The 25,492-nt window shown below is 43.9% G+C and overlaps 1 protein-coding gene across 1 annotated transcript in view; it reads left to right on the top strand.

Moving 5' to 3' along the window:
* Positions 1-1,575: 1,575 nt before the first annotated feature.
* LOC137893783 (pleckstrin homology domain-containing family A member 5-like) overlaps positions 1,576-25,492 on the top strand; it is a 53,436-nt gene continuing 29,519 nt past the window's right edge. Inside the window, exons 1-3 of the mRNA XM_068739218.1 lie at positions 1,576-1,667; positions 1,760-1,836; positions 3,157-3,214. Of these exons, the coding sequence (XP_068595319.1) occupies positions 1,576-1,667; positions 1,760-1,836; positions 3,157-3,214 (227 nt within the window). The remainder of the gene's footprint in view (positions 1,668-1,759; positions 1,837-3,156; positions 3,215-25,492) is intronic.

The raw sequence follows: 25,492 nt of genomic DNA on the forward strand, positions 1-25,492 counted from the left end.
TGTACATAAAGCCACTTGTGGGTTGGGTGTTTGTCAGACTGTGACTAACAGTGAATCCAGGAAGTGTGTTTGATGATTCAGAGGTCTGTGAGTTGGGAAAAGTGTATGTTTTTTCCCCACAAACTTTCAAAGCCTAGTGACACATATTCCTACCTACTGCTACATATACAGTACAGTTACAATGTTAGCTTCACATGCAATTTTTTCTTGTGTAACCAGCCACTGTCTACTTGATTGGCACTAGTGGCTCTACAGGTTTGTGGGTTGCACAATCCAAGTCAGCTGATAACCGTGTGTTGCAACTGGAGAACAACAAAAGACATCACGTTCAAATTTTTGAGCTATGTGCAAGGGATAAAATACACAGAACATCAACAATTTAATTTTACAGTACACTCGTTGGCTGAATATTACCTCCTGAGGATATACTGGGGAATTGTTATTTCTACCTAATCACGTAATGACTATAGTTTTCCCTCACTAGTTAAGCAGCAATAAGATACAATTTCCCACACCCACAATCCAATCATTTCAAAGCATCGCATTCATGCTGAAAGATGTCTCTATCTAAAGGCTTTTGATGCAAGTAGAGGACTGCCTCCCCCCCCTAAATGGCATCAGGCTACTGCTGAGCTGGCACCAGAACAAAGCTCTCCAACAGCTGCTACATAATGTGCAACCATTAATTACATTTTGATACCATTCGCAAGTCTGGCCTGCATTACTGAGCATGGAGACGTTATGTAAGAGAACCCTTTGTACACAACACTATATAAACTCGATGATTCCTTTACGCAGTGTCTTCCAACACAAAATCTTCTTTAGTTTAGAGAGATAATTGTATTCAGCTACTCTATGTTTTGGTATTCTACATGAATAAAGGGTCTAAACAAGCATTGTGTTTGCAAGAACCATGGAAAATGTCTATTTTGGACTTAGTGCACTGTCACATTATGATAATACGATTCTCATAATAGTCACAAGTACAGTGTGATATTCAGTAGATCCCTGAGAGGTGAGGAGCGAGTAAATCTGCAGGGATCGACCTCCTAATCCTTTTAGAAGTGTTTGGTTTGTTCTCCAGATATATTCATTCATTCATTTTACACACGGCCCCGGCGTGCATGTGCTGCACTAGCCCTAATTTGTCAACCTTGTTTAAACTCCCAGTTAAACAAAATTGCATTGTGTTGTTTGAGAGCGGATGATAAGGTGGAGCGAGGCACACGTCATTCAGCCGGGCAGCCGGGCTGCAGAAATGTCTCCTCCTGCCAAACAAGGAATTGCATGACTTTCTCTTATCTTTCTGCTTTCAGCACTTGGGAATATAAATGCATGGAAACTTGCATATGCATGCTTTTATCCAATTACTCCATCTCTTAGACAAAAACGCATTGCCTGTAGTACCTGCCTGTGGTTTTACCCCTGGACTCTCCTCAGCCTCCACTCAGCCATCCGCCGTTGCCAAGGTTTCCGTGTATGCGCTGCAGGAGAGAGAGAGAGAGAGAGAGAGAGAGAGAGAGAGAGCGAGAGAGAGAGAGCGGAGCGCGCAACTGTCATGCAGTATCGCCAGTCATGGCGGCGGATCTCCAACCTGAGTGGATTTCACGTCTCCCGTCTTCCTGGACTTACGGGGTCACTCGGGATGGTCGCGTCTTCTTCATTAAGTAAATGAAAACGGCTCAAGTCGTGTCTGCCCGTTCTCGTCTCGCATAAAGTCTCCTGAATGATCCCCCCCCCCCTCCTCCTCTCTCAACAGCGAAGAAGCGAAGAGCACAACCTGGCTGCATCCAGTGAGCGGCGAGGCGGTGATAACCGGGCACAGGACAACTCCAGGTGAGGCGACGTCCGTCGGGTTTGCCTGTTACGGCTGTCATTTTCGGTGTCATTCGGTGCCGTAGCCTCCAAACCGACACGCCCCCCCCCCCCGTACCCCGTGAAGTTGGATATCAGCCTGTGGCGAAGACTTCCACGTACAACCCGCCACGCAGCGCGTAAATCCACGCCACGCAGCGTTTTTTTTTTTTATTGTATTTGGACTTAATGTAATTAAATCTGATTTAGCCGCGCAAGTCAACCGCATTGATGTCTAAATTGATCAGTAAACTTCGCATCAGCTTGCTGTGGTGGGAGAGGCAACCCCCCCCCCAAAAAAAAGAAAACCCACCACAACGCCCCAAGAATAATCTGACAGACATTCATGTGCCGCTGTTGTTTTGTTTTGTAATCTAATGGAAAAGGTGTCTGTCCTCGTGTGGTGTTTTTATTTATTTTTTATCATAAATGATGACGTGATTGCTGCAACCAACGCTCCATCTAAGGTGCGCTCGTGCGTAATTACGCACAGCTGATACAGTCTTCGCGCAGCGAAAATCTACGTTGCGCACAAAAAAAAATCCAACCTAAATTGAAAATAACATAAACACGTAAAAATTCATTCTGTGCTATTTTGCACGGTGAGTCAGTGAGTGGCCGGTGACTGGCTGCTCCAGCTAATGATGAGATTCACATGTTTTTACGCATCTAATAGACGCCATTGTAATCGGAGTTCCAGGACTCTCGCGGGACCACAGTACACACATCCTTTGCTTGTTGATTTTATTTGTTGATTTTTATCGCTTGTTTTTATGTTATTTATTTTATTGGTTACTTTGAGATTTGCTTTCAAATGTAAAGTGCGTTTAAAATAAAATGTATTATTATGATGTTGCTCAAAGTTGTCCAAGGGACTGCTCAGGCAGTTTGTGCGTTTGCTCAGATGCATGAACAATTAGAGGGAACATTGGCTCAAACTCTTTGCTAATCCTATTCTACCACGTCACAGATCAGGTGTACTCAACAGATTACCGTAAATGTCTTAAAGTGAAGTTTTTAATCAACGTAATTTTTTACGGTTATCCAACTTTTATGACAATCCTGTTGTAAAACTGTAAATGTTTGTCATCCCTGCTGGAAAAATGACCTAAAAGGATAATCAGATGTTTGAAAATAGCTTTTTTCTTTCAGTAGCTAATGGTTTTAGTGCAGCTTCGTAAGTCGATGCGTGAATTGACTGCATGGAAAGAACAGCCCTGGTTGAATGAGTCTGCCGTCTGTTTGTTTCTGCATGTGTCTTCACATTTCTTTTTTCTTTTTGTCCACCTCTACCCTTCATAGATTTACCCAACGGATGGGAAGAGGGATATACTTTCGAGGGTGCAAGGTGCTTTATCAAGTGAGTTTAACCCTCCCTCCATAAGACACGTTGCCATCGTCACTCCTGAACCTTGGCGTATCACTTCAAAACACTTCCTGGTGTCTTTCTTAAAAATAAATGCTCATTTATCAATGGTTTTCTAACCTTAAATGATTGAAAACCTAATTCAAATGTTGCCTTATTCCTGAAGAACATGCTGTGTATGAGGATAAATTATTGTGTGCCCATAAATTGAACCTTTAGTCTCTATCTCTGTGACACAGAAGGCATATCGCAAAAGTTAATGATCACACAGGAACATTGTGCAAATACTAAATGGACTTGGGCAACGTGTGCATGGCTGCTGTCTTCTTCAGAGCTGGTTCTATTCATTTGGAATTTCTCTGCTCGGCCTACGTAGAGAGTTTAGTATAACGTGTTCTCTTTTAATGACAGCCAGAAAAGCGGTTATCCTCCCTGTGTACGTTTACACGGCCCACTTATAGTTTAAAACCGTGCTCATCTTGGGAAGATGCTGTGGAACATGCCAAACCTTTGGTATTAAAGACTTCTCTTATAAAGGATCCTTCCATTTCCCCTGTTTGCTTATTTGTTTGTGGTGTGTGGGCTGGAGAAAATGTGATGTATATAATCCATGTCCATGTAAACTCTGGCGTATTTGGTTTAGCACCTCTGTTTGAAGACCTACATGGATTGATTTAGCAGTCGGTCAGTTAGTTGTTGAACCACAGTATATTTTTGTGCCTCCCGTCCATGGCAGCCTGTTGCATGTGACTAATGAAAAAAGATCACAAGTGTTATCATTCGGAAAGCGCTGATTCATAATAGGCGTCACAATATTTTATTATTGAGCGCTTCCTGATAAAAATGCCTCATTCATGCAGCATGTGCAGATATGTTGCCCTTGAACTCTTCCGGCAAAATACAAGAATGCTTCTTTATGACTGAAGATGCTGCAATACACGGGCTATGAATATACGATATGATGTCTTATTATCCTCGTTGAATCCCTTCTCCGGTCTTTGACTTCCTCATGAATTTCAGGAGCTGCAAGTGGCAGGTTGCCAGGCAGTCTGACAGACAGACATAAAGGCAGGCTTTTTAATTCTAGTATTTTACCTCAGCTTTTGAGTACAAAACAGCCGTTGAAGCCGAACTCATTAGCTGATCACTGTAATTCTGCAACAGTTCAGTGACGTGGTAATGTCACGTATCGCCTGCTAAACATGCTGACTCCTAAACGCCGTTCCAGACTGTATTTTGCATGTGAATAAATGGTAGTTTCATGTAGTAGCTCATCTGACCAGCAACAGAACCAAATCTGTAAAGCAAAAGAATGTTAGAAAATAATCTGATGGATCTTTTGATTTTAATTCCTCAAAAATATGTGCTGCAGCTCAGTAGATTATCTTCTGGTGTCTCTCAATCCCCTCTCACCTCTATCATCCCGCAGTGCTGGAAGTCACGTGTCTACCATGCCTGTCTCTTGTTTTTGAAAGAGACTAAATGAAAACTGAGAAGAGTGCCGGAAATTTGCTTTCACTTTTAATGGAATAAAAGATGCCATCCAGCCTACATGTGACGGAGGCTGCCGCTGTCAGGCTCGTCTGGGCTGTTTAAGATGTTTTAATCCAGACAACGAAGTGGGATTGGCCCAAGATGTTCATGGTTATTGCATTCTTTAATAAGAGCTTTTGGAATTATCGTTCTGGAACTAGTGGTCACCACTGTATTGGCGTTACTACTATAACTGTGTCCAAAGATCTATTTGTCAGTTATTAAGGAAGCATCTCAGATGACTTTAACTTTTGAGTAATTGGGCTGTGACCAACCATGCCTGTTGATTTCACCGTGATTTAAATTTTTTATTTTTTAGCCTGCTAAAGGATCTGGGACTTTGTCATGCTCGCCGCATGGCCCGGCTCTTATATTAAGTTACAAGGGGCAGAATGTGCTTACATCGACATCGTCCTCTGATGGGATTTGCTATGGAGGATGGAAGGTGCTGACACTTGGTGTGATAGTGGGGACAAGAAGTGTGGTCCATCTCAAGATTGGAATATTTTTTGGCAGGTTTCCTTTTGAACAAGTGCAGGTCGGTGCAAGTGTTTACTGCTCTTCCCAGACTGGACAGTCTCTTCTGAGTTTCTGGTTTGTCATCAGGTGGTTTGGGGACCATGGCCGATGCACGGTGCTTGGAACAGGAGGCGTAACTGAAAACTGTTTCCTGTATTGTGATGAAAATACGTCATGTTACCCCCATGTTCTAGAATGCTAATCTACACATCAGACTAGGTTAATCTCATGTTTTTTCTCTGTGGTTTAATGAACTGAGGACGTGTCCAGATAGACCCGTCTTGTATTATTCCTATGACATTTTCTTTGTGTCCCTGTCTTGTGTCTACTAATACAATCTACAGCCTCTCTCAGCCAAGTTGAGTTTTATTTGTGGCTGTGATGTATAGAGCCTTTTGATGAGACTCTGCCATCTGGCAGATTTCTGTTTTATCTCTCTAGCACATAATCCCACATTTTAACCTAAGCCTCATTTTCAACAAGACAGGCAACATGATTTTGGCAATCAAAACTGTGTTTTTTTTTGTCAGATGTGTTTGTCTGTCACGATCTGCTAATGAGGTTTCTTAAGACTTCAGAAGTGTGCATCAGGATTGGGTCAAGACAGCCTGACTGGCACTAAAGGCTCATTATAGCAGTGATGATCCTAATTATCCGAGCGTGTTGCCTCGTGCAGGAATTGTTAGCAGTGATTATGTTCATGAAAAGACAGGTGCAGATCTCCTGGCAGCTCCCTTTCATTTCTTTGCTATTCTTGTCTCATTTATTCTTTGTGGCAGACGGCTGAAAAGCGTAACTGAAACCACTGCTAATTGTGGTGCTTCTTGTTTGGGAGCTAATGAGTGAGGCTCAGGTAGCCGAGGTTCGCACCGCTGTGGACCAATAATCCAGTCTGATTGCTGCCCTTTCACTAATGCTTCATTTGGTAACATTTTTGCAGCCCTTTGAGGCGAATTTGCTTCTTCCGAATCTTCATGAGTATAAAGTGCAACATAAATTATAAATACTGCTCTTCATACACCGCTTTCATGAGACTGTTATACACTTCTGCTGTTACATAACTCATTGCTCAAAAAGGAGGAAAGCTCATGAATCAAAGTTTAGTCCAATTATAAGTGATTTCTCTCCAGTGGGTCTCTGTTTAGCTGATTCAAAGGTCCACACATTGGCTGATTGCACATTTAACCGTGGCGATGAAGTCATGGTGATGCAGCTCAATGCTCAGCGCTTGTAATTCACACTCAAAGACGCATAATAATAGTGTTTTTGATGACTGCCATAACTGCCATAAAGTCCAATTGACAGGCACTGCCTGAGCAGACTTTGGCCATTATCGATGAATCTGTTTACCACATTATTTATTGTGTGAAAAATCCTAATAAACGTGACGATGCTAGTTAAACCTCAATCCAGAAACTAACCTCAAAGATAATTAACCAGATCTTGTGCATGGTTTGCTACAGCACTGGTTACAGATGCACCTTTTTATTTATTTTTTTAAGAAAAAAATTCAATTAAATAAGTAGCAACAGTTGCCTTCCAAAATAGATTTAATTTGCTTTTCTCAGCTTATGTGACCTGGTTGTTAGCGCCTCGGAGATTTATTTTAACAGCATTGAGTAGAGCCTGATTCTTTCATTAGTGCAGACTGAGCAAGTGAGACAGAAGACCTAATTCACACCTATGGGCAAATTAGTTTCCCATTCACTTAACCTGCGTGTTGTGCTTCTTCGAGGAAACTTGAGCTCTTGTAGATTTATGCACAATGGGAAGACGCAATTTTATAATCTAAACCGATGAGGAAATTAACTTGAAATATGAAAAATGTTTTTAAAGTGAAGTAAATCATTTTAAAATTAAAGTAAATCATGAACCTCTCAGGTGTTTCTTGATTGAGAATGATAAATAAAAAGGTATGGTTATAATTCGATGTGGGTTGATTATTAAATATAATGCCAATTAGGACCAAATTAGTCCTAATTGGCAGACGAAATCTGCTTTAAAAACACTGTCTTGATGCTTGCACTTACCTTTTCCATCATTATTACTCACAGATCTAAAAAAAAAGAAAATAGTTCTTCTGCCTTGAATGAAGTAATCCTGCCGATCATTATAAACATAATTGTAGACGCTTCTATGTCTATAGACGTAGGATGTTTGCTCCCATGCACATGGCTAACGTTAACAAATGGCACATCATGCACAAGGCCAAGCTGCAACACTCAGAGTGCTTACTCCCCCCGTCGGCAGGAGGAGGGTCTGTTGGCTGTAGCTGCTGACTCACGAACTCTGTCAGGGCTCGGCGCTCATACGTTTCGCTTGTGTGGGTAATGTGATTTAAAACCAGTGGCGCTGGATCTGCTGTACATCATCCCCTTCTTTTGTCCCATAACTCTGCTCTGAAGCTGGGTCTGTTGACTGGGAGACAGACAGTCAACGAGACAGGCTTTGAGCTGCGCTCGGGCATTTCAGTCTCCCAGTGGGGCTCTGCCATCTGGCTTGTACTGGAAGAAAAGTGTGTGTGTGTGTGTGTTGTGGTGTTTGGGCGCTTTATGTCTGAACGTACATGTCAGAGGTCCTCTGATACCGGTGACTGCCCAAGGTTCTGATTAAGACAGAAAATCCACATCGGTGCAAGTTATCCTCTTTTGCTCTTCAACGTATTCTTGGCTGGCCGTCCAAGAGTTTTGATTCTCTTTGACGCAGTTATTGTTTACACGTCGTGTGTTTACTGACCTTCTCACCCTATTGTAAGTTTTTTAACTTGGCGGTACGGCTTTTATTACCAAGATGAAAAGTGTAAGATGACTTTTTCCATTTCTTTCAACTTTAAAAAAAAATTCTAATTCATGTTGCAAATTCTGTCTGGAATAATGTTCTTAAGATGCAATGATTGCGATTACTTACGTGTGTGTGCGTGTATATCTATTGATTGAATAGGCCTACCACTTTAGTAGTGGAGCATTCAGCCTACAGTAATTATTTGGTCTGAAAGCCTCTTAGTTGTGTGGTGTCTATGATTTAATGCTGATACAGCTGTGAGTACTTGAGTAATCCTTGTAGTAATCCGCATTGAGCCGCCTGCTGCTGATGTGCAAGGTGGAATCTGGGATTAAATGTGTTCATGTTGTGGATCAGCAATTAGTCCTCGCATTATTAGATCGACACATAAAAAATAGCAAACAAAAGATTACTCATGTATTACTCAAAAGGTTGGGAATATCTTTAGGTAATTTTGTGCGGGGGTTGATTAAGTTTTGAGTCAGCTCTGGTGCGGATGTGGATTCTGGCTCACATTTACACTTAAACGCCGTACAATAGCTGCTCTAGAGTGACTTCTAGAGGTCGTCAAATTGCTCCTGAAAGAATGCTGATAAAGCTGGTTTTTAACTGTATCTTGTTTCTGAAAGAATATCGTACTTATTGGTTCCCAAAGTAGTATATATATAAAAATAGACTTTTCACAATTTATATTTCTAAAGAATATATTTTTGTAGTTGTCCTGCAATGAACTGGCGGCTTGTCCAGGGTGTACCCTACCTCTCGCCTGCAGACTGTGCAAATGATGAGATGCTGGAGAAACTAAAAGTGAACCAGCGATTCAGTTACAGAAAATGGGAGGATGGTGCGACTCCTATATCATGCCACGGCAAAGCATCTACCCACTTCCTGCATCTTTTCTTCTTCCTCCCTCTGCTTCCGACGTCAGTCTAGCTCAGTCCAGTGGATAGTTGCACGGCACAGTTGTTTTCCAGATGGTCTGTAATGATGAGAAAGCTTTTGGAGGCCATCACTCAGCTGAAATGATCTACAGTTGTGAGCACTTGAAGCAGCGTGTTAAAATGTCCACAGAAGGCTTTGGAGCGCTGGACTGTTTCCTGAATCACAAATTACAAACTCAGCCTCTCAATTTGTCTTTATTATGATTCAAACAGGGCCAGAATGTCTGAGCCTCTTGATGTATGGTAAAATATTGCTTTGTAGCTCATTTTCACACTCTTCTCAAGTTTTAAATAAAGAGTTGCATAGGCTACCAACAGGATTTCCTTTTGGCAGCAGCAATCAACTGCACCAGTCCCCCCTGCAGACCCCACACATCCCAACATTATCTCCCCCAGCATGTCGCTTATGCCAGACACAATATATGCTACCAGCTGGATGTTGTTTCTTTCAAAGAAACGTATTTAAGTGGAGAGGATTTAGGGGAATTGCTTTGGAACATTGAGGACTGCTGTGTTTTCATTGCCTTAGAATTACTCTTGCATTTTTCTCGAGAGGGAGGAGGTCTACTTTTATCTCAGGCTCCCGTGTTTCTACAGTAGCCCAGAAGAGACACACCAAACAAATGACTTTAGAGAGGGCCTTTCACTTTATCAGCAGCCACTGTTTTTGAAGAGGGTGAGACCAGGTGTGCTGCCTGCAAACACACACTACTAGATTAAACTAAATCCCACACACGGGAACTTAAAGTTCATAATCCTCTCGATATTTCATCGCTGGATGTTTCCTTACTCACAAGAACCCAGGTGAGTGTTTATAATCAGGATTAAATGGATGGTGGGGTGATTTTATAAGGCCGACCTTATCTCCAATGGTCAAATCCCTTTTATGAAAATTTAGATATACACTGCTGGACCTGCTTTTGGCTCTATTATGTCTCCAATGCTGGTACTTCATCTAAAAGTCCTTATATAACATAACTGTGAAGGAGTGCCATAGTTACTCCCAACAACAATCAACCTAAAGTGAAACTGCTTTTTTACGACCACTTAGGGGTTCCTGTATTTCTATGTGCAAGGCTCATCGTGACTTGAGTGCGCTGTAAATTGTGCTGCTGTATGGGGAACTTGACAGATATAAATAGTAGCCAGGTCAACACGACTGCTTCTAATAGCATCTGGCTCTCTGAGGTGTATTATTATATCAGAGCCATCAGATGACAGAGACAGTAGAGATATTTAAAACTTATTTAAGAGTGAATCTACGTTATTACATCATCTCTTTTGCATACATAATGTATTTACCTGCTTGGGATTTGATTTCTGGGCAGAGGGGGGTGTACGACGATGATGGTTTATTGCTCAGCCGCTGGGTTGTGACTTCTCTGCTGTCAGTCCCCTCCCACGCTCTTTTCCAGTAGCCGGCCGTTTCTGCTTGAACAAATATTTGAACTCGGTGCCAAGTCCCTCATTGAATAATGCAAACCTGCTGTGATTGATTGTGTGTTCACACAAGCTTAATGCCATCACTGGAGTTACCACAAGAAGAATGTACCATAGTCTGGTCAGAGTCACAGAAAACACGCCAAACGTGTTGTCACCTCCCTGCAAATGAGCATGAGTCAGTCCGGTAAACAAACACAAACAAACAGCAGAAGCTGCATCAGGCGCGTTAAATTGTTGCCTTGGAGGCAGTGCGTGCTTCCTGCTCTCTGACGTTTTCACTGTCTGCTGAGATCAGGTGATTTAAAGATTACTGAAGAGACTGGTACTGTGCAGAGTCATACCCCGAACTTGGGTTTGTCACAACCCTCAGAAGCCTGTTTTCTTTTTTGGTCGATGAACCAAATATTTTCAATCTCCTTGCTTCGGCTTAGCATTTTGCCACCGCCACCTTTCTGCTTGAAACGCTTGCAACTCATTTGCTGTACATTTCTTTTCATTCTGCATGCATTGTTTACATTGTTTTGTATCTCGACTTTCTTGTGATGGAATTTGACCTCTGGTTGACATGACATCTTCTTGCAATGCCTGTCTGCCTACACTTACGGTATGATTGTACAAGCGGTGGCAGACCTTGAGATATAATCAGTATAGAGGCATCTTAGAGGCATCTTCTAGCTTACCATTAGTGGTTGAAAACTGTAGATTGCCTTGTAAGAGAATATGCTATTGAATTGCTCTCTTGCTCATTCCATCCTGCCTATCAACCCCCTGCAGCCTGTTTTCAGCTTCAGTCAGAGGCGGTGAGAGAGGGTGAGATATGAGGCCCGCCTCTCACAGTGGAGTAAGCTGACAGGGCCTTCATAAGTGTAGTAATGGTTGCAGTACATTGTGATCCATCTGTCTACTCATGCGCCAACCAACCGTCTGCAAAATGTGTCTGCAGCAGGGAATGAATGTCTCTGGAAGTTACCAGTCTGGTTTTAGTATCAACACCAATTGCTCAAGGATAAATGCAGCCTTCCCACTTCTGTGCTGCTCTTCACAAACTGATGTGCAGGCATTCCTCCACATCCTCCTCCACTACTGTACTGCAAGACCTCTGCTGGTGGTTCAGATAAATGCACCGTCAGCCTTGAGTGCTGTTACAGATGTGTCGTCTCAGCGGCTGAACCTCTTGTGTAAGGCTGTTTTTGTATGTTTCAGTGTTTCAGGATGTCTACATCAAGATAAATTAATTCTAATAATTAAAGTTTTGCCTGATGGTGGCGCTAGAGGACAGGTCAAGGATTCATTACCAAAGGGTTATCTATGCAATCATCAAATAAACAAAGTCCCTGACACAAAAAAATGTCAACAATTTTCTGTAAATAATTTTCTGGAGGCAGATATCCCCGGGGTCAGATTGACCCCAAGGATAAAATGTGTTAGTCATATTTGAGAGGAAAGTTAAATTGCTAGCTGCTGTTCCAAGATTGATGACGGTATCACTGAGCCATCCAGCTGCTATACATCTGTATACCTGTGACTGTGTCGAGTCTACATGTTCACATTGTACCTGGGGGCACCTGGGGATCTCCTAGAGGCAGCTGGAGGGTCCTGATGGCAAAAAGAAGACAACATTAAAGGAAGAATGAATGAAATGAAATGATTTTTGATATTTCTTGAGGTACTCATGAAAGCAAGTTTTTAACAATACAAAAGGCTGTGTATTTGTGTCTGATTGTCTGACACATGCTGTTGTTTTATTTTCTTCTAGCAGCGCTATTAGCTGACTTTGTGGCACATCAGTGTATGCATCAGAGATGAAAGTCACTTTGATCTGAAATATTTTGAGGTTTCCTCATTTGGTTTTTAGATTATTATTTTTTTAATGTGAGCTATTTTTTGATAAAGTTTTAGTTTCTGTCTGCCTGATTGAGTTTTCAAGATTTAAAAAAAACTTTCTTAAACATTTGTCTATTCTTTGAACTAAATCATCCCGTGACTCTTTTAGATTTTAAAGTGCATGAAAGCATGGTCATGTAAAAATATCAATTTCTTTTCTCCCAGATTCAGCTCAGAATCTTATTGCTGCATGTAGGTAGTGTTTCATGATGCAACAATAGCCTCCGCCAAACCAGCCTTGCTTCTATGATCAATATATGTTTGTTTCATTCCTGATATCATAATTCACAATGACAATCAATATCTGAATGTCAAGTACTGTACTGTAATTTGAACATCTGACATGTCAACCATGGGAGGATTTTTACTTCAGATTTGCCTTTCTTTGTGTCATCTTCCATCACACAGAAGAGTCTTTACAGTTAGACACTGAGATCTCCTTCTGTGATGAATATACTTGAGTTTCTGTGAGATTGTTCAGTGCTTGCTCTCATGTAGGTTTCTTTCTTTACTCCTGCCAATATTTATTTTCTTCTCCAGAGACTACTATCCTTTACATCTCTTTTTTTTTATATGAAAGTAAGAAATAAGCTTTGAGATGAAGACCACAAGCCGGCCTGGACAAGATGCTGTTCGGTTTATTAAAGCAGGTGTAGTTAATGCTTTCCCTCTACAGAGGGAGTCAAAGCAGCAAAAAAAAAAAAAAAAAAAATAAGACCCATGACATCACTACAGTTTGTCACTTCACACATGGAGCACCAACCTCAATTCAAAAATGTTTTGTTGATGTAGCTGAAATGAAACAACTTTAACATAAGTTATTTTACAGATACTCCTTTCTCAAGGCACCCTTGGGGCTTTGTGAAGCGCTTTGGGCACCATGAAGGTGTAGAAAGAGCTATATAAGTGCAGCCCCTTTACCATTTACCCTACCCTCGGACAGAGAAACCATTTCTTGTTATATTGGGATTATTTCCAGACCTTTCAATTATTATTATTTAAATTACTATAGTGTCATATTGCTAAATGTTTGCCATATGCGTTGCCTTCACTGAAGATATTATGTGTAACTAATGTTTCTTTCCTTTAGAGGGCAGTGTTGGATTTTGGCCAGACAAATCATCTCTTCAGAACATTTTAACAAAAATTTGAAACTTCTCATTTTATAAAAGAAAATCTAAATATTTTGGACGAGTGTTTGCTAATGTATTAGAGTGAAAGACTTTTCCATATGGATTATGTTGCACACTCTTCTTAATGACTCATTTTCTATTTTCCTTTCCCCCTCTCACTCTCACTTTGTGTGCTTATTGTTATCATTAATCCAGGTAAGTGCCCCTTTAGAAAATAAAAAGCCTTGCATCTGCATAAAATATGTGGTGAGTGCATTTTTGCAGCAGAGTATGATGCCCTACTTTAAAATGTTTTTTTCAATTTGCTTAAAATTTAAATTCCTCTAACACATGCTAACTCTATTTTTATGGAAATAGCCATGTGCGTGTGTCCCATTGTACGAGGAAGGATAGGATGGAATTCCTGGATTTGTACTTTTGTTTTAATTGTAATTTAGTCAGATGGCGTAAAGTAAACCATTCATCAAATTTATCCTCCGCCTTGCCCTCATGAATAAGCAGGAGCTGCTCCCTTGTTGGCTTACCGAGCTGTAATGGAATTTGAACCATAACAGAGGCGGCTTGCTCTTATTCTCTGAGAAATCAAATAATGCAGCTGCGCCATCAAGAACAGCAGACACTCCCTGTAAAGTGATTTAACAACAATAGCTTTTGGCCCTCCAAAATCAAGGTATTATGATTTTAATTCATGGCAGAAAGCCAGAAAAAATATTTTGTTGATTTGAACGATAAGACGAGGAGGAAAAACACGAACTCGCATTGGATTGAATCACACACATGCTTGACTTCACAGCACTGGAAGCTGTCCTTTGTGCCCCTTACTTGCAAAGTCCTTGTTTCAGAGTGATTGCCCACGTTTTCCAACAGGGATTATCAGGATGATAGAATTTGGTGTGGTTTGCCATACTCTTTTATCTGCAACTGCAGTTATTCAAAAATACTACCGGTACTGTATTTCAATGTATTTTCAAGCCCAAGTAGGATGAATTACCGTATGTATGTTGTATTTCTATTGTTTTTAGTTGAGTTTCATTTATGGTTCACACAGCAAATCGAGGTTATAACATGTTGAAATGTGTTCTCTGTGAAAATGAAGACATTGGAGGCTGTAGCCCAATCACCAAGCTGCTTCTGTCAACATCTGACTATTGTGTCTGCAGTCAGCTTGAATTCAACATCACGTGCTGTTTATTTGTTGTCGTGTCTTTCCTGGAGTTTGTGGCAAATTTTTAAAGCGTTCACAATTTCAGTCCCTTCAGTGAATTTTTAGCATTTGCTGCTCATTCGCAGCGACATTCTGCATCTGAGAATTAAAATGTACCACCAGAGATAGGCTTTCTAAATGATTGGGCAACTTTATATGCTGCCCAATAACTATATTCTGTGAGGCACTTCTAATTCACATGACCGAAACTGTAACCAGGAACCGGAATATGCGTTTGAACTGTTTGCTTAGCCATCTGCTGTTTGCTTTCCTGCAGCCTGAAGGTGATAATATTTCTCAACCCACAGTGTTTGATGAATGTTTGTGTGTGTCTGCTCTCAGAGAGCTCATTTCATTCTAAAACAGGGAGTGCAATCAACACAAGTGCGTGATTATAGACTTGTTGTCTTTGTTATAAACACCTGTTTACTCTATAGTTCTCTCTCCTAATGTTTCACTTTCTTTCTGAATCTTCAAGTGTCTCATTCTGTCATCCTCATGGCCTGACCCACTTCTGTTGGCCATCTTCTCAGATGGCAGCGCTTCTCCCCCTGTCTCCCTGCTCACGCTAGCAGCTATCTTTGCCTGTGGAAACCCATCCTTTATTGCATTTTGTAAGAGTGTCAGTAAAAGTCGACCACATATCTCTCACGCATTTTCCCTTTGCTGCAATTCCGGGTTGGGGCTTCTTCTTCAATTGCAGCGTGTCCAAACCTTTGACTGTAAAAGTCGTGGATGATAGACTGATCAATTTGTTTGTGCCCGTTTGATGATATTGGACTTTGGTCTTATATTGAGGACGCACACACACACACCCGTTGTCACAGTGACACAAATAAAAACTCGCTGCTCGGAAACTGTCCATGACATTATTGGTTTTTATCTGAAATAGGCCATAGCGAGAGTCCGGCCCTCTGGCGGGCCAACAGAGCATGCTCTGAAGAGAAGGTTGTTAATCAAATTGCTGTTCTTCTACACCCCAACGTTTCTCTCCCTCTGTCTGTTTGCACAGACTCTGTGAACTAGATAGAATGACTGCGTTTTCTTGAGCTGAAGCAAAACTAGTGCTAGAAGAACGTCTCACTCCAGAGCTACAATCACCATTTCCATGATTGATTTTGGATTATTTTGTAGCTATATTCCTGATTTTTTTTTATATATAAAATGAAAACATTTTTGTAAAAGAAATGCCAAGCACATTTGCCTTGCGCCCTTCTTCATATGGGTTATTTTCTCAACCACCAAAATCCCCCAAAATAATAACACACACGTGTTTTTTTACTTGAAGCAAATATTAAGAATTCAGGTCTGCAGACAGCTGATAGAGAAATCCGTCCTTCTCGCTCAAGCATATATTTGCACCTGTTAAAGCAATTCTGAAGCTGTGACTAAGTGATTCTAAAGAGTCTCCTCCTTTTCACTTCTTTGTTCCCATTCATATGCGTTTAAGCAGTTAGATTGCTATCCAAATGAGTGTCATAAAATGCAGACTTTTGTTTCCTATAGAAATGAAGGAAAAAGGATCAAGTCATTGATTTGCATGTGATGAATAGGAAACTGATGAGGAACGGAGGCATTCACTAGTAAAGTTTGTCTCAGCTTCGCTGTACTGTATACAGTTGACATTTGTGTGGCAGAAGCCGATGCTGCATCTGAAGGCTTCTCCGCCATGAAGCTAAAACAACAGCGTGATCTCAGGAGAGAAATTAGGGGATAGAATGTGAGCAAACACGCAGTGCTGTGCTTCTCCATTGCTGTATAATCATCGATGTCATAGATTGTTATTGTCCCTATCAACAGAATTCCATGAGGTTTAGTACTCCCACACAGGATCATGTTGAAGTTGGTGAATCCTTTATGTGCCCATTGTGGAAGCTTAACGTGAGTGAGGCCTGACTTGTAACATCTCTCTGCTTGCATTTACTTAGAGGAACCATGAAGGGGATGTTAAAAGTGTCTGCAGGTTTTCTCTGTTGTTTTTACAATGAGTTTATGGATGGTGTAAACCAAATTGCCCTCCAAGGGACAAATCAATAAAAAGTATTTAGTATTTAGTGTTTTGCATATGAGATATTGTAGGTTTGGCTTGTGTAGTATAGGTCAGTATAGTTGCGTATCAGTTTTAACAATTTCATGATGCTCAGACTCACGTTTCATTAGACAGATTTGACCCAGCGATATGACACTGATTTCACAGTTCCCTCGTCAATACTGTTCATATTTGGAGTTGCCAACTCGCTGCTTGTTTTAAGTGACTTTGAGCCCCCCCCCCCTCCCCGCATCATAAGTGTAAGTGTAATATGTATGGACATCATGCCAGGACTGATAAACATAATCTACAGACCAACAGACACAAGCAGAATTTCCTTACTTTATTCTGTCTGCATGCTTGTGCTGTGTTGTTTACCATGGAATGTCAATAACAACTCCCCGCCTCTAATACAAACACCTGCCCTCCAGTTCAGATCTGACGGTACAAGTCAACTTATTGAAAGTAACTGATTAAATTTGCATCTTGGAGAAATATTAAGGGAAAATCGTGGAAATAAAGTGTTTGTGTTTATTAATGGAGCAGAAACATAAATCCCTGTGTAATGGCAGCGATAGTGTTGTAGCGTATGCACCGTTTCATTTATATGCAGGGCCAAAATAACTTATCTCGACATTCTGCAAAACCGAAGCCCCGCAGATTGATGCCTGTGCTGACCAAATGATTTATTTGTATTTACCTTGAAGTTTACCTATAAATTATTCAAACCCAATGCCAGTGTGATCTGAGATGAAATGGGTCTATAACTAGAGGTGGGAGCCTTCTGCACCCGTTGCTGATACTGGGGGTGTAAAAAAAAGATGAAGCCTGGTCAGCAAGCAGTCAAGGATTGGCTGAGTCGTGTAGAAAGAGGTTGTGCTGAAGGAGGGTTCGTACCAGAGTGCATTGCTTTTGGTGTTTTGACTCGCCAAAGTGTGGAATTTGGGACTGTGAGTGCTGCCAATGCTCTCATAGCTTCCACAGCGTTGTAGCATGCCTGTCTGACCCCGCTGTTCTTGGATGACCTTATATGATGTCACTCACTGGGCCCACTCATCTCTTAGCCTGGCTACCCCCCACCCATTTGTGTGGTCACTGTTCTGACTGTATTCTTTTGGTTTACTTAAGGGCTCCACACAACCCGTGCTCCAATGGCCGATCTGTTCATGTCTATGCTTGTATGAGATGGATGATAGAAACCGTTGTCCGTGTCAGTATATCAGTAAAAAAAAAATCTGTTGCCTGCTCATGTAATGTGTATTCATACGGGGATTCAGATCTTCTCAATTTCCTGGCAGCTGGGGGGGGACCTGGGGAAGATTGATTTCCTCATTGATTGGTTCATTTTGTTATAGCCTCTGCAGAATTACCCATGTTCTTCCTCATCTTTTCCTGAATCAGTTTTTTTTCTGTTGTATTGTTGCATTTTGTGTACTCTAGTCTAAAGGCTTTCTTCATTTCATTTCTTCAATCAGCAAGAATGTATCTAGTGTGCTTCATCAGAACTGACTTTGTGTTACTGGTCTGGCTGCATGTTGCTCTTGTGACATCTCAGGCACCCGGGAGTCCATTGTTATTTTCAGCTCCATTTGACACACACATCGGATTACTGAAACACGAGACGCCCCTTTCCACCACCACCCCCCACGCCCTTGCACATCATATCAACCAGAAGGGTAGCCATTGCAGCTCATCTTCTCGCTGATTCCCTAAAGACAAGCTGGTGACAGAACTGTTTACGCAGTATTCTTTGGCTATTGCTAAGTTGGCAAAGAGGCCCCTGTGGGGTACTGTCAAATGCTCTGATTCAACCTGTCTCCTGTACCATCAACCTTATGCTACTGTTGCTTACAGCCGCACTACATGCAGCTGCACCACAGGCAGGTAAAAACATGCAAATCAGTGACTGAAGAGAGAATGTGGGAGTGTAGGCGGAAGAGGAAGGAGCTTGAGATAAGAGCAAGTGGGCACACAGTCGAGGCCCCACTGAGAGTGGATAAATGTGAATGCTTTGGACTTCCTTCTGTCTTCCTCTATCTGACTCTGTGTGGGCAGTTAATGAGTCTGGAAGCCTCCCTCAGCATCTGTCAACTGAGAACCGGATGAATCCTCCAGAGCAAGCTGCAGCTGAAAGGAGCGTCTCTGTTGCTCATTGAAAATTGGTGCAATCTATACGAGCTCTTTTGTGATATTTTATGTCCCAGCTTCATTCAAAGACGACCCTATATAGGTAACATTACCCTGCATTGTCGTGTACAGCACGAGTGTTTTTAGACACACTGAATTGTAATGCTGTTCAAGCTATAAATGGATGGAGTCAAAGATTGACAAGACATCAGTTTACATAACATACCGTACACACCTCAGCCATGCTTTGGTTACATGAAATATTATGTGTGAAATTGTTTAGTTTATTTTTCTACCTTTTGTATGTACAGTTGTCAGATAATATCTTGTAAATGTACCTCTTTATACTAAACGCTCAAGCACAGGGGACCCACAGCTCTGAGGACCTCTCCTGGATGACTAACACCGCCAGCCTGATCAAGAAGGCTCACCAACGGCTCTTTCTCCTCAAGACACCGACGAGACCCCACCTGTATCCAGCCATACATAGACTGAGGAGCAGCTTTCCCCCCAGCGCTGTCTCCTTACATGGGACAAGCCCAAAGTACAGTAGTAGTCGTGTCTCCTTAATGAACTCCCCCTGCCTCTTTTTGTATTTTCTGGGGCAATGCTCACGCTCTGGCAAATGGCTAAACAGTTTGGTTCTCTCTCTCTCTTTTTGGCATTCAAGCACAATCTCCTTATTGGCCAAGGAGTCATCTTTCAAAGATCGGCCGGCCCACTAAATATCAATATTCTGTACCCCAGGTGGTGGCCTAATCCACTGACTCCAAGTCCCAACATGGGAGGCCTACCCCCCGAGACCCAGGGATAGCTGGAGGGCTGTTTTAGTGTGACAGCACCTCCCCTTCCTGGCTTTATAGTAGAAGCCAGATGCATTATTTATGTGGCAGGCCTGGTAAAGGTTGTTCATATAGAACCGGCACTGTGAATATCTGTAATACTATCATTTAATTTCATTATTCAGTCTTAACTTTGAGAGCTGAAGTTCACTCCTAAGACATTTTGGAATATTTCCAGGGGGAAGGAAGATCAAGCACTGAGAGCTTATTGACTGTCTTCCTGCACCATTCACTGCACCCAGCAGGTTGACAAGTGGAGCAGTTTGAGCAGAGGACATTGTCCAGGCTTTCACGTAAATGACTGCAGGCTCCCTGCTGAATCTGCTTGATATTCAGTCCTTTCTTTCAATGTATCACATTGAAACTAGCAATTTTAACTGGCTACCATAGCGCCAGCATCTGGGATGGACAAACCATATACATAAGATACAGTAGATATTACAATTCCTCGGACTGTGACAGCAAAGCTTTGTAATGAATGTACCGCAGTTTAATCAGGATGAATCGGAATGCTTTCTTGATGAGTCCTTTAACTGCAGCAATCATTCATTTTCAACACACTCCTTTGTCGGGGCTTGCTGAAGAATGAACAGAGGGGAGGTGCAGCTGCCCACACATGAGTAAGGAAATACATTCCAGAGATAAGACACTTGACAGAGGAAATAAAGCCTACATTCTTTCATGTTCATTGCGTGACCTGTCTTGATGAAGTCACTTTACTGCAGTTTTGCAATATCTTTAACCTGATTAGATAATTACTCCTTTTCATAGTTTGAATTTACACCTAACTCTTTATATTTCCATGTAAACGTGATTTTTTTAAGGTGAATCTTACAAAGCGACACATTCTAGCTGCACCGAACGTTCCACATACACCAACTATAATTATCTGTGCCTTTTGATATTTTCCATGGAAATATGCCGTTTTAGATGACTCTGAGGAGGGGCCATCAAGTGCCGAGCTATTGTCGGAAATTCTATTAAAATCCAGCTTCACCAACCTTTACTCATAAATTAATCATAAAAACTAGGAACAGATCACTCAATGACGCCCATGCCCCCGCCCCCGGAATCAACGTTATTATGTCATCGTCAGCTGGATCTTTTTCAATGTGTGGAGGCGATCTGGACATCAGAGGTAAGGAATCCATCCCCCCCCCTTCAGGAGCGTACTCTATCGAGCCTTTTATTTCTCTCCACCGGATACATCGACAACACCGGAGCCGCTTTTGTCTCCCGGTCAGTGCGGACATCGACGTCGGTTCGCTCTGATTGCGCTGGGAGGGGACCACGATCGGCCACCTTGCCTTCTTGACATCCGGACCGTGACGTCATCGCCTTTCATGTTTCACTGTGCCTACTACTGGCGCACGCGGCGGCGGCGCGCAGTCAGCGCGGGGACTCGCGTCGTGTGAGCAGCACGTCAGTCGCAGTGGATCAAAAAGCGCGTCTTCCTCCTGGTGGTGTCTATTTACTGGCCCGGACCTTTCTTTAAAGAAGCCTTCCCCCGTAAGTAAGACCCTGCAGTGGCGCAGATATCGGCTCGATGGTCGATGCTATCATCTCGGTGTGATTCGGCTGTGCTTGCCTGCTGTAGATTCATAACCAGCTGCTGCCGGCCGTGCCGTTCTTTCACATTGCTTCATGTACAAACAGCCTTCTTCACTGGACTTTGCCATTGTGAGACCACCTCTGCGTTAGTTAGGTCATATGTTGGCTAATAGATGCTGCTGATTATTTTTTTAGTGCGGTCTTCTCATTTAGTGCTGGTTTTCCATTCCAATAATAAACATGACGTGGTGTATATTTGATATATCCGCGAGCCCCCCCCCCTCTTCTTTGGATCTGTAATGCCAACAGGAAATTACAATCCAGATATTAGATATTTGTCTGTAGTGGATTTCTGTTCTGTTCCACACTGCCTCGTGGGGTTTGAGTGAAAGTACACAACAGTGAAATCAAATCCTTTGAGCCCCCCCCCCAAAAAAGAAGAAATTCCTTGTGGCTTTATTTTGTCAATCATTTATTTATGGATGAAAATGTATCTTTAGTCACGAGATTGCTTGTCCTTCCAGTTTCCATGAAATGTCTACAGTTGACATATTTTCACTTCCAGTTTTCTGAAGTGTCAGTTTTACTTCTCTCGGTCCTGAAGTGTGTATTTCCCCCTCAGGATCACATGCTGCTAGTTACATCAGAATCTGTGCTACAATAATAATAAACTGTACAGTGCTAGTTCAGGAAGATCTTAAAAAGCTGTTATATTTTAATCACAATTAGTTAAACCCCCTTTCCCCCTTGGGCTCACCACCCATAGGAGGGACCAGAGGGGTCGGGTGCAATGTGAGCTGGGCGGCAGCCGAAGGCGGGGACCTTGGCGGTCCGACCCTCGGCTCCAGAAACTAGCTCTAGGGACGTGGAATGTCACCTCTCTGGCGGGGAAGGAGCCTGAGCTGGTGTGCGAGGTTGAGAAGTTCCGACTGGATATAGTTGGCCTCACCTCGACACACAGCAAGGGCTCCGGAACCACCCTTCTTGAGAGGGGTTGGACTCTCTTCCACTCTGGAGTTGCCACTGGTGAGAGGCGCCGGGCGGGGGTGGCAATACTTATTGCCCCCCGGCTCAGTGCCTGTATGTTGGAGTTTACTCCAATAAATGAGAGGGTAGCTTCCCTCCGCCTTCGGGTGGGGGGACGGAACCTGACTGTTGTTTGTGCCTATGGTCCAAACAGCAGTTCAGAGTATCCACCCTTTTTGGAGTCCCTGGAGGGGGTACTGGAGAGTGCTCCTTCTGGGGATTCCCTCGTTCTATTGGGGGACTTCAACGCCCATGTTGGCAATGAAAGTGAGACCTGGAGGGGTGTGATTGGGAGGAATGGCCCCCCTGATCGGAATCCGAGTGGTGTTTTGTTATTGGACTTCTGTGCTCGTCACAGATTGTCCATAACAAACACCATGTTCAAGCATAAGGGTGTCCATATGTGCACTTGGCACCAGGACACCCTAGGCCGCAGTTCGATGATCGACTTTGTAGTCGTCTCACCGGACTTGCGGCCGCATGTCTTGGACACTCGGGTGAAGAGAGGGGCGGAGCTGTCAACCGACCATCACCTGGTGGTGAGCCAACTCCGATGGTGGGGGAGGATGCCGGACAGACCTGGCAGGCCCAAACGTATTGTGAGGGTCTGTTGGGAACGTCTGGCAGAATCTCCTATCAGAAGGAGTTTTAACTCCCACCTCCGGGAGAACTTCGACCATGTACCGGGGGAGGCAGGGGACATTGAGTCCGAGTGGACTATGTTTCGTGCCTCCATTGTTGAAGCGGCCGATCGGTGCTGTGGCCGTAAGGTGGTCGGTGCCTGTCGTGGCGGCAATCCCAAGACCTCTTGGTGGACACCGGTGGTGAGGGATGCCGTCAAGCTGAAGAAGGAGTCCTACCAGGCCCTTTTGGCCTGTGGGACTCCGGAGGCAGCTGACAGGTACCGACAGACCAAGCGGAGTGCAGCTACCGTGGTTGCTGAGGCAAAAACCCGGGCATGGGAGGAGTTCGGTGAGGCCATGGAAAACGACTTCCGGACGGCTTCGAAGAGGTTCTGGGCCACCATCCGGCATCTCAGGAGGGGGAAGCAGTGCACGGTCAACACTGTGTATGGTGGGGATGGTGCGCTGCTGACCTCGACTCGAGACGTCGTAGATCGGTGGAGGGACTACTTTGAAGACCTCCTCAATCCCACCGACATGCCTTCCAGTGAGGAAGCAGGGCCTGGGGACTCGGGGGTGAGCTCCTCTATCTCTGGGGCCGAGGTTGCCGAGGTAGTCAAAAAGCTTCTCGGTGGCAGGGCCCCGGGGGTGGATGAGATCCGCCCGGAGTCCCTTAAGGCTCTGGATGTTGTAGGGCTGTCATGGTTGACACGACTCTGCAACATTGCATGGACATCGGGGGCAGTGCCTCTGGATTGGCAGACCGGGGTGGTGGTCCCTCTTTATAAGAAGGGGGACCGGAGGGTGTGTTCCAACTACAGAGGGATCACACTCCTCAGCCTCCCTGGTAAGGTCTATTCAGGGGTACTGGAGAGGAGGGTCCGCCGGATAGTCGAACCTCGGATTCAGGAGGAGCAATGTGGTTTTCGTCCTGGCCGTGGAACTGTGGACCAGCTCTACACCCTCGGCAGGGTCCTTGAGGGTGCATGGGAGTTTGCCCAACCAGTCCACATGTGTTTTGTGGATTTGGAGAAGGCATTCGACCGTGTCCCTCGGGGAGTCCTGTGGGGGGTGCTCCGGGAGTATGGGGTGTCGGACCCCCTCATACGGGGTGTCCGCTCCCTATATGACCGGTGCCAGAGCTTGGTCCGCATTGCTGGCAATAAGTCGGACCTATTTCCAGTGCGGGTTGGACTCCGCCAGGGCTGCCCTTTGTCACCGATTCTGTTCGTAACTTTTATGGACAGAATTTCTAGGTGCAGCCAGGGCGTTGAGGGGGTTCGGTTTGGTGACCTCAGGATTGGATCGCTGCTGTTTGCAGACGATGTGATCCTGTTGGCTTCATCAGGCCGTGCCCTCCAGCTCTCACTGGATCGGTTCGCAGCCGCATGTGAAGCGGCCGGGATGAGAATCAGCACCTCCAAATCCGAGGCCATGGTTCTTAGTCGGAAAAGGGTGGAGTGCGCCCTCCAGGTCGGGGAGGAGATCCTGCCCCAAGTGGAGGAGTTCAAGTACCTCGGGGTCTTGTTCACGAGTGAGGGAAAAATGGAGCGAGAGATCGACAGACGGATCGGTGCAGCGTCTGCAGTGATGCGGACTCTGCACAGATCCGTCATGGTGAAGAGAGAGCTGAGCCGAAAGGCGAAGCTCTCGATTTACCGGTCGATCTTCGTTCCTACCCTCACCTATGGTCACGAGCTTTGGGTAGTGACCGAAAGAACGAGATCCCGGGTACAAGCGGCTGAAATGAGCTTCCTCCGTAGGGTGGCTGGGCTCTCCCTTAGAGATAGGGTGAGAAGCTCAGTCATCCGGGAAGAGCTCGGAGTAGAGCCGCTGCTCCTCCGCGTTGAGAGGGGCCAGATGAGGTGGCTCGGACATCTATTCAGGATGCCTCCTGAACGCCTCCCTGGTGAGGTGTTCAGGGCACGTCCCACCGGGAGGAGACCACGGGGAAGACCCAGGACACGCTGGAGAGACTATGTCTCTCGGCTGGCCTGGGAACGCCTCGGGATCCCCCCGGAAGAGCTAGAAGAAGTGGCCGGGGAGAGGGAAGTCTGGGTTTCCCTGCTTAGGCTGCTGCCCCCGCGACCCGGCCCCGGATAAGCGGAAGAAAATGGATGGATGGATAGTTAAACCCTGATTAAAGCATTGACACAACCTCATTTGCAATAGTCCATACTGGATCACAAATACCAGATCTGTTGATCATCAATTATTTTATTATTTACTTTTGGATTTTATGGTTTTGTTAGAACTGCTGGAAGCACACACCGAACGGTTTTACCTGTTTTTTTCATTAAGTGTTCCCTATAGACAGAATTTACTTGCAATGTTTAACTGGGGGGGTGTGGCACGCAGTCATAAAGCACTTGAGTTGAAAGAAATGCCGTTCCACTCAGAAACTAAAAAGTTTCAATTTAGTTTGATAGACTATAAAGTGCGAGACATCCGTAAAAGTACTTTTATTTGTGCTGTTTGGATAATTTCTGAATGTTGGAGACGTTAAATAGTAGGTCAGCCGTAATTGATATGTACAGATGCCCTGTTATTAGCTGCTGGCCATTTTCCTAGCAGCAGACATCAAGGAGAGAGAGGGAAGGGCGGAGGCACATTTTATTTCAGGTTGAGAAAAACCA

Source organism: Brachionichthys hirsutus, chromosome 5 (assembly GCF_040956055.1).
Source record: "Brachionichthys hirsutus isolate HB-005 chromosome 5, CSIRO-AGI_Bhir_v1, whole genome shotgun sequence".
In the NCBI taxonomy this organism is placed as follows: domain Eukaryota; kingdom Metazoa; phylum Chordata; class Actinopteri; order Lophiiformes; family Brachionichthyidae; genus Brachionichthys; species Brachionichthys hirsutus.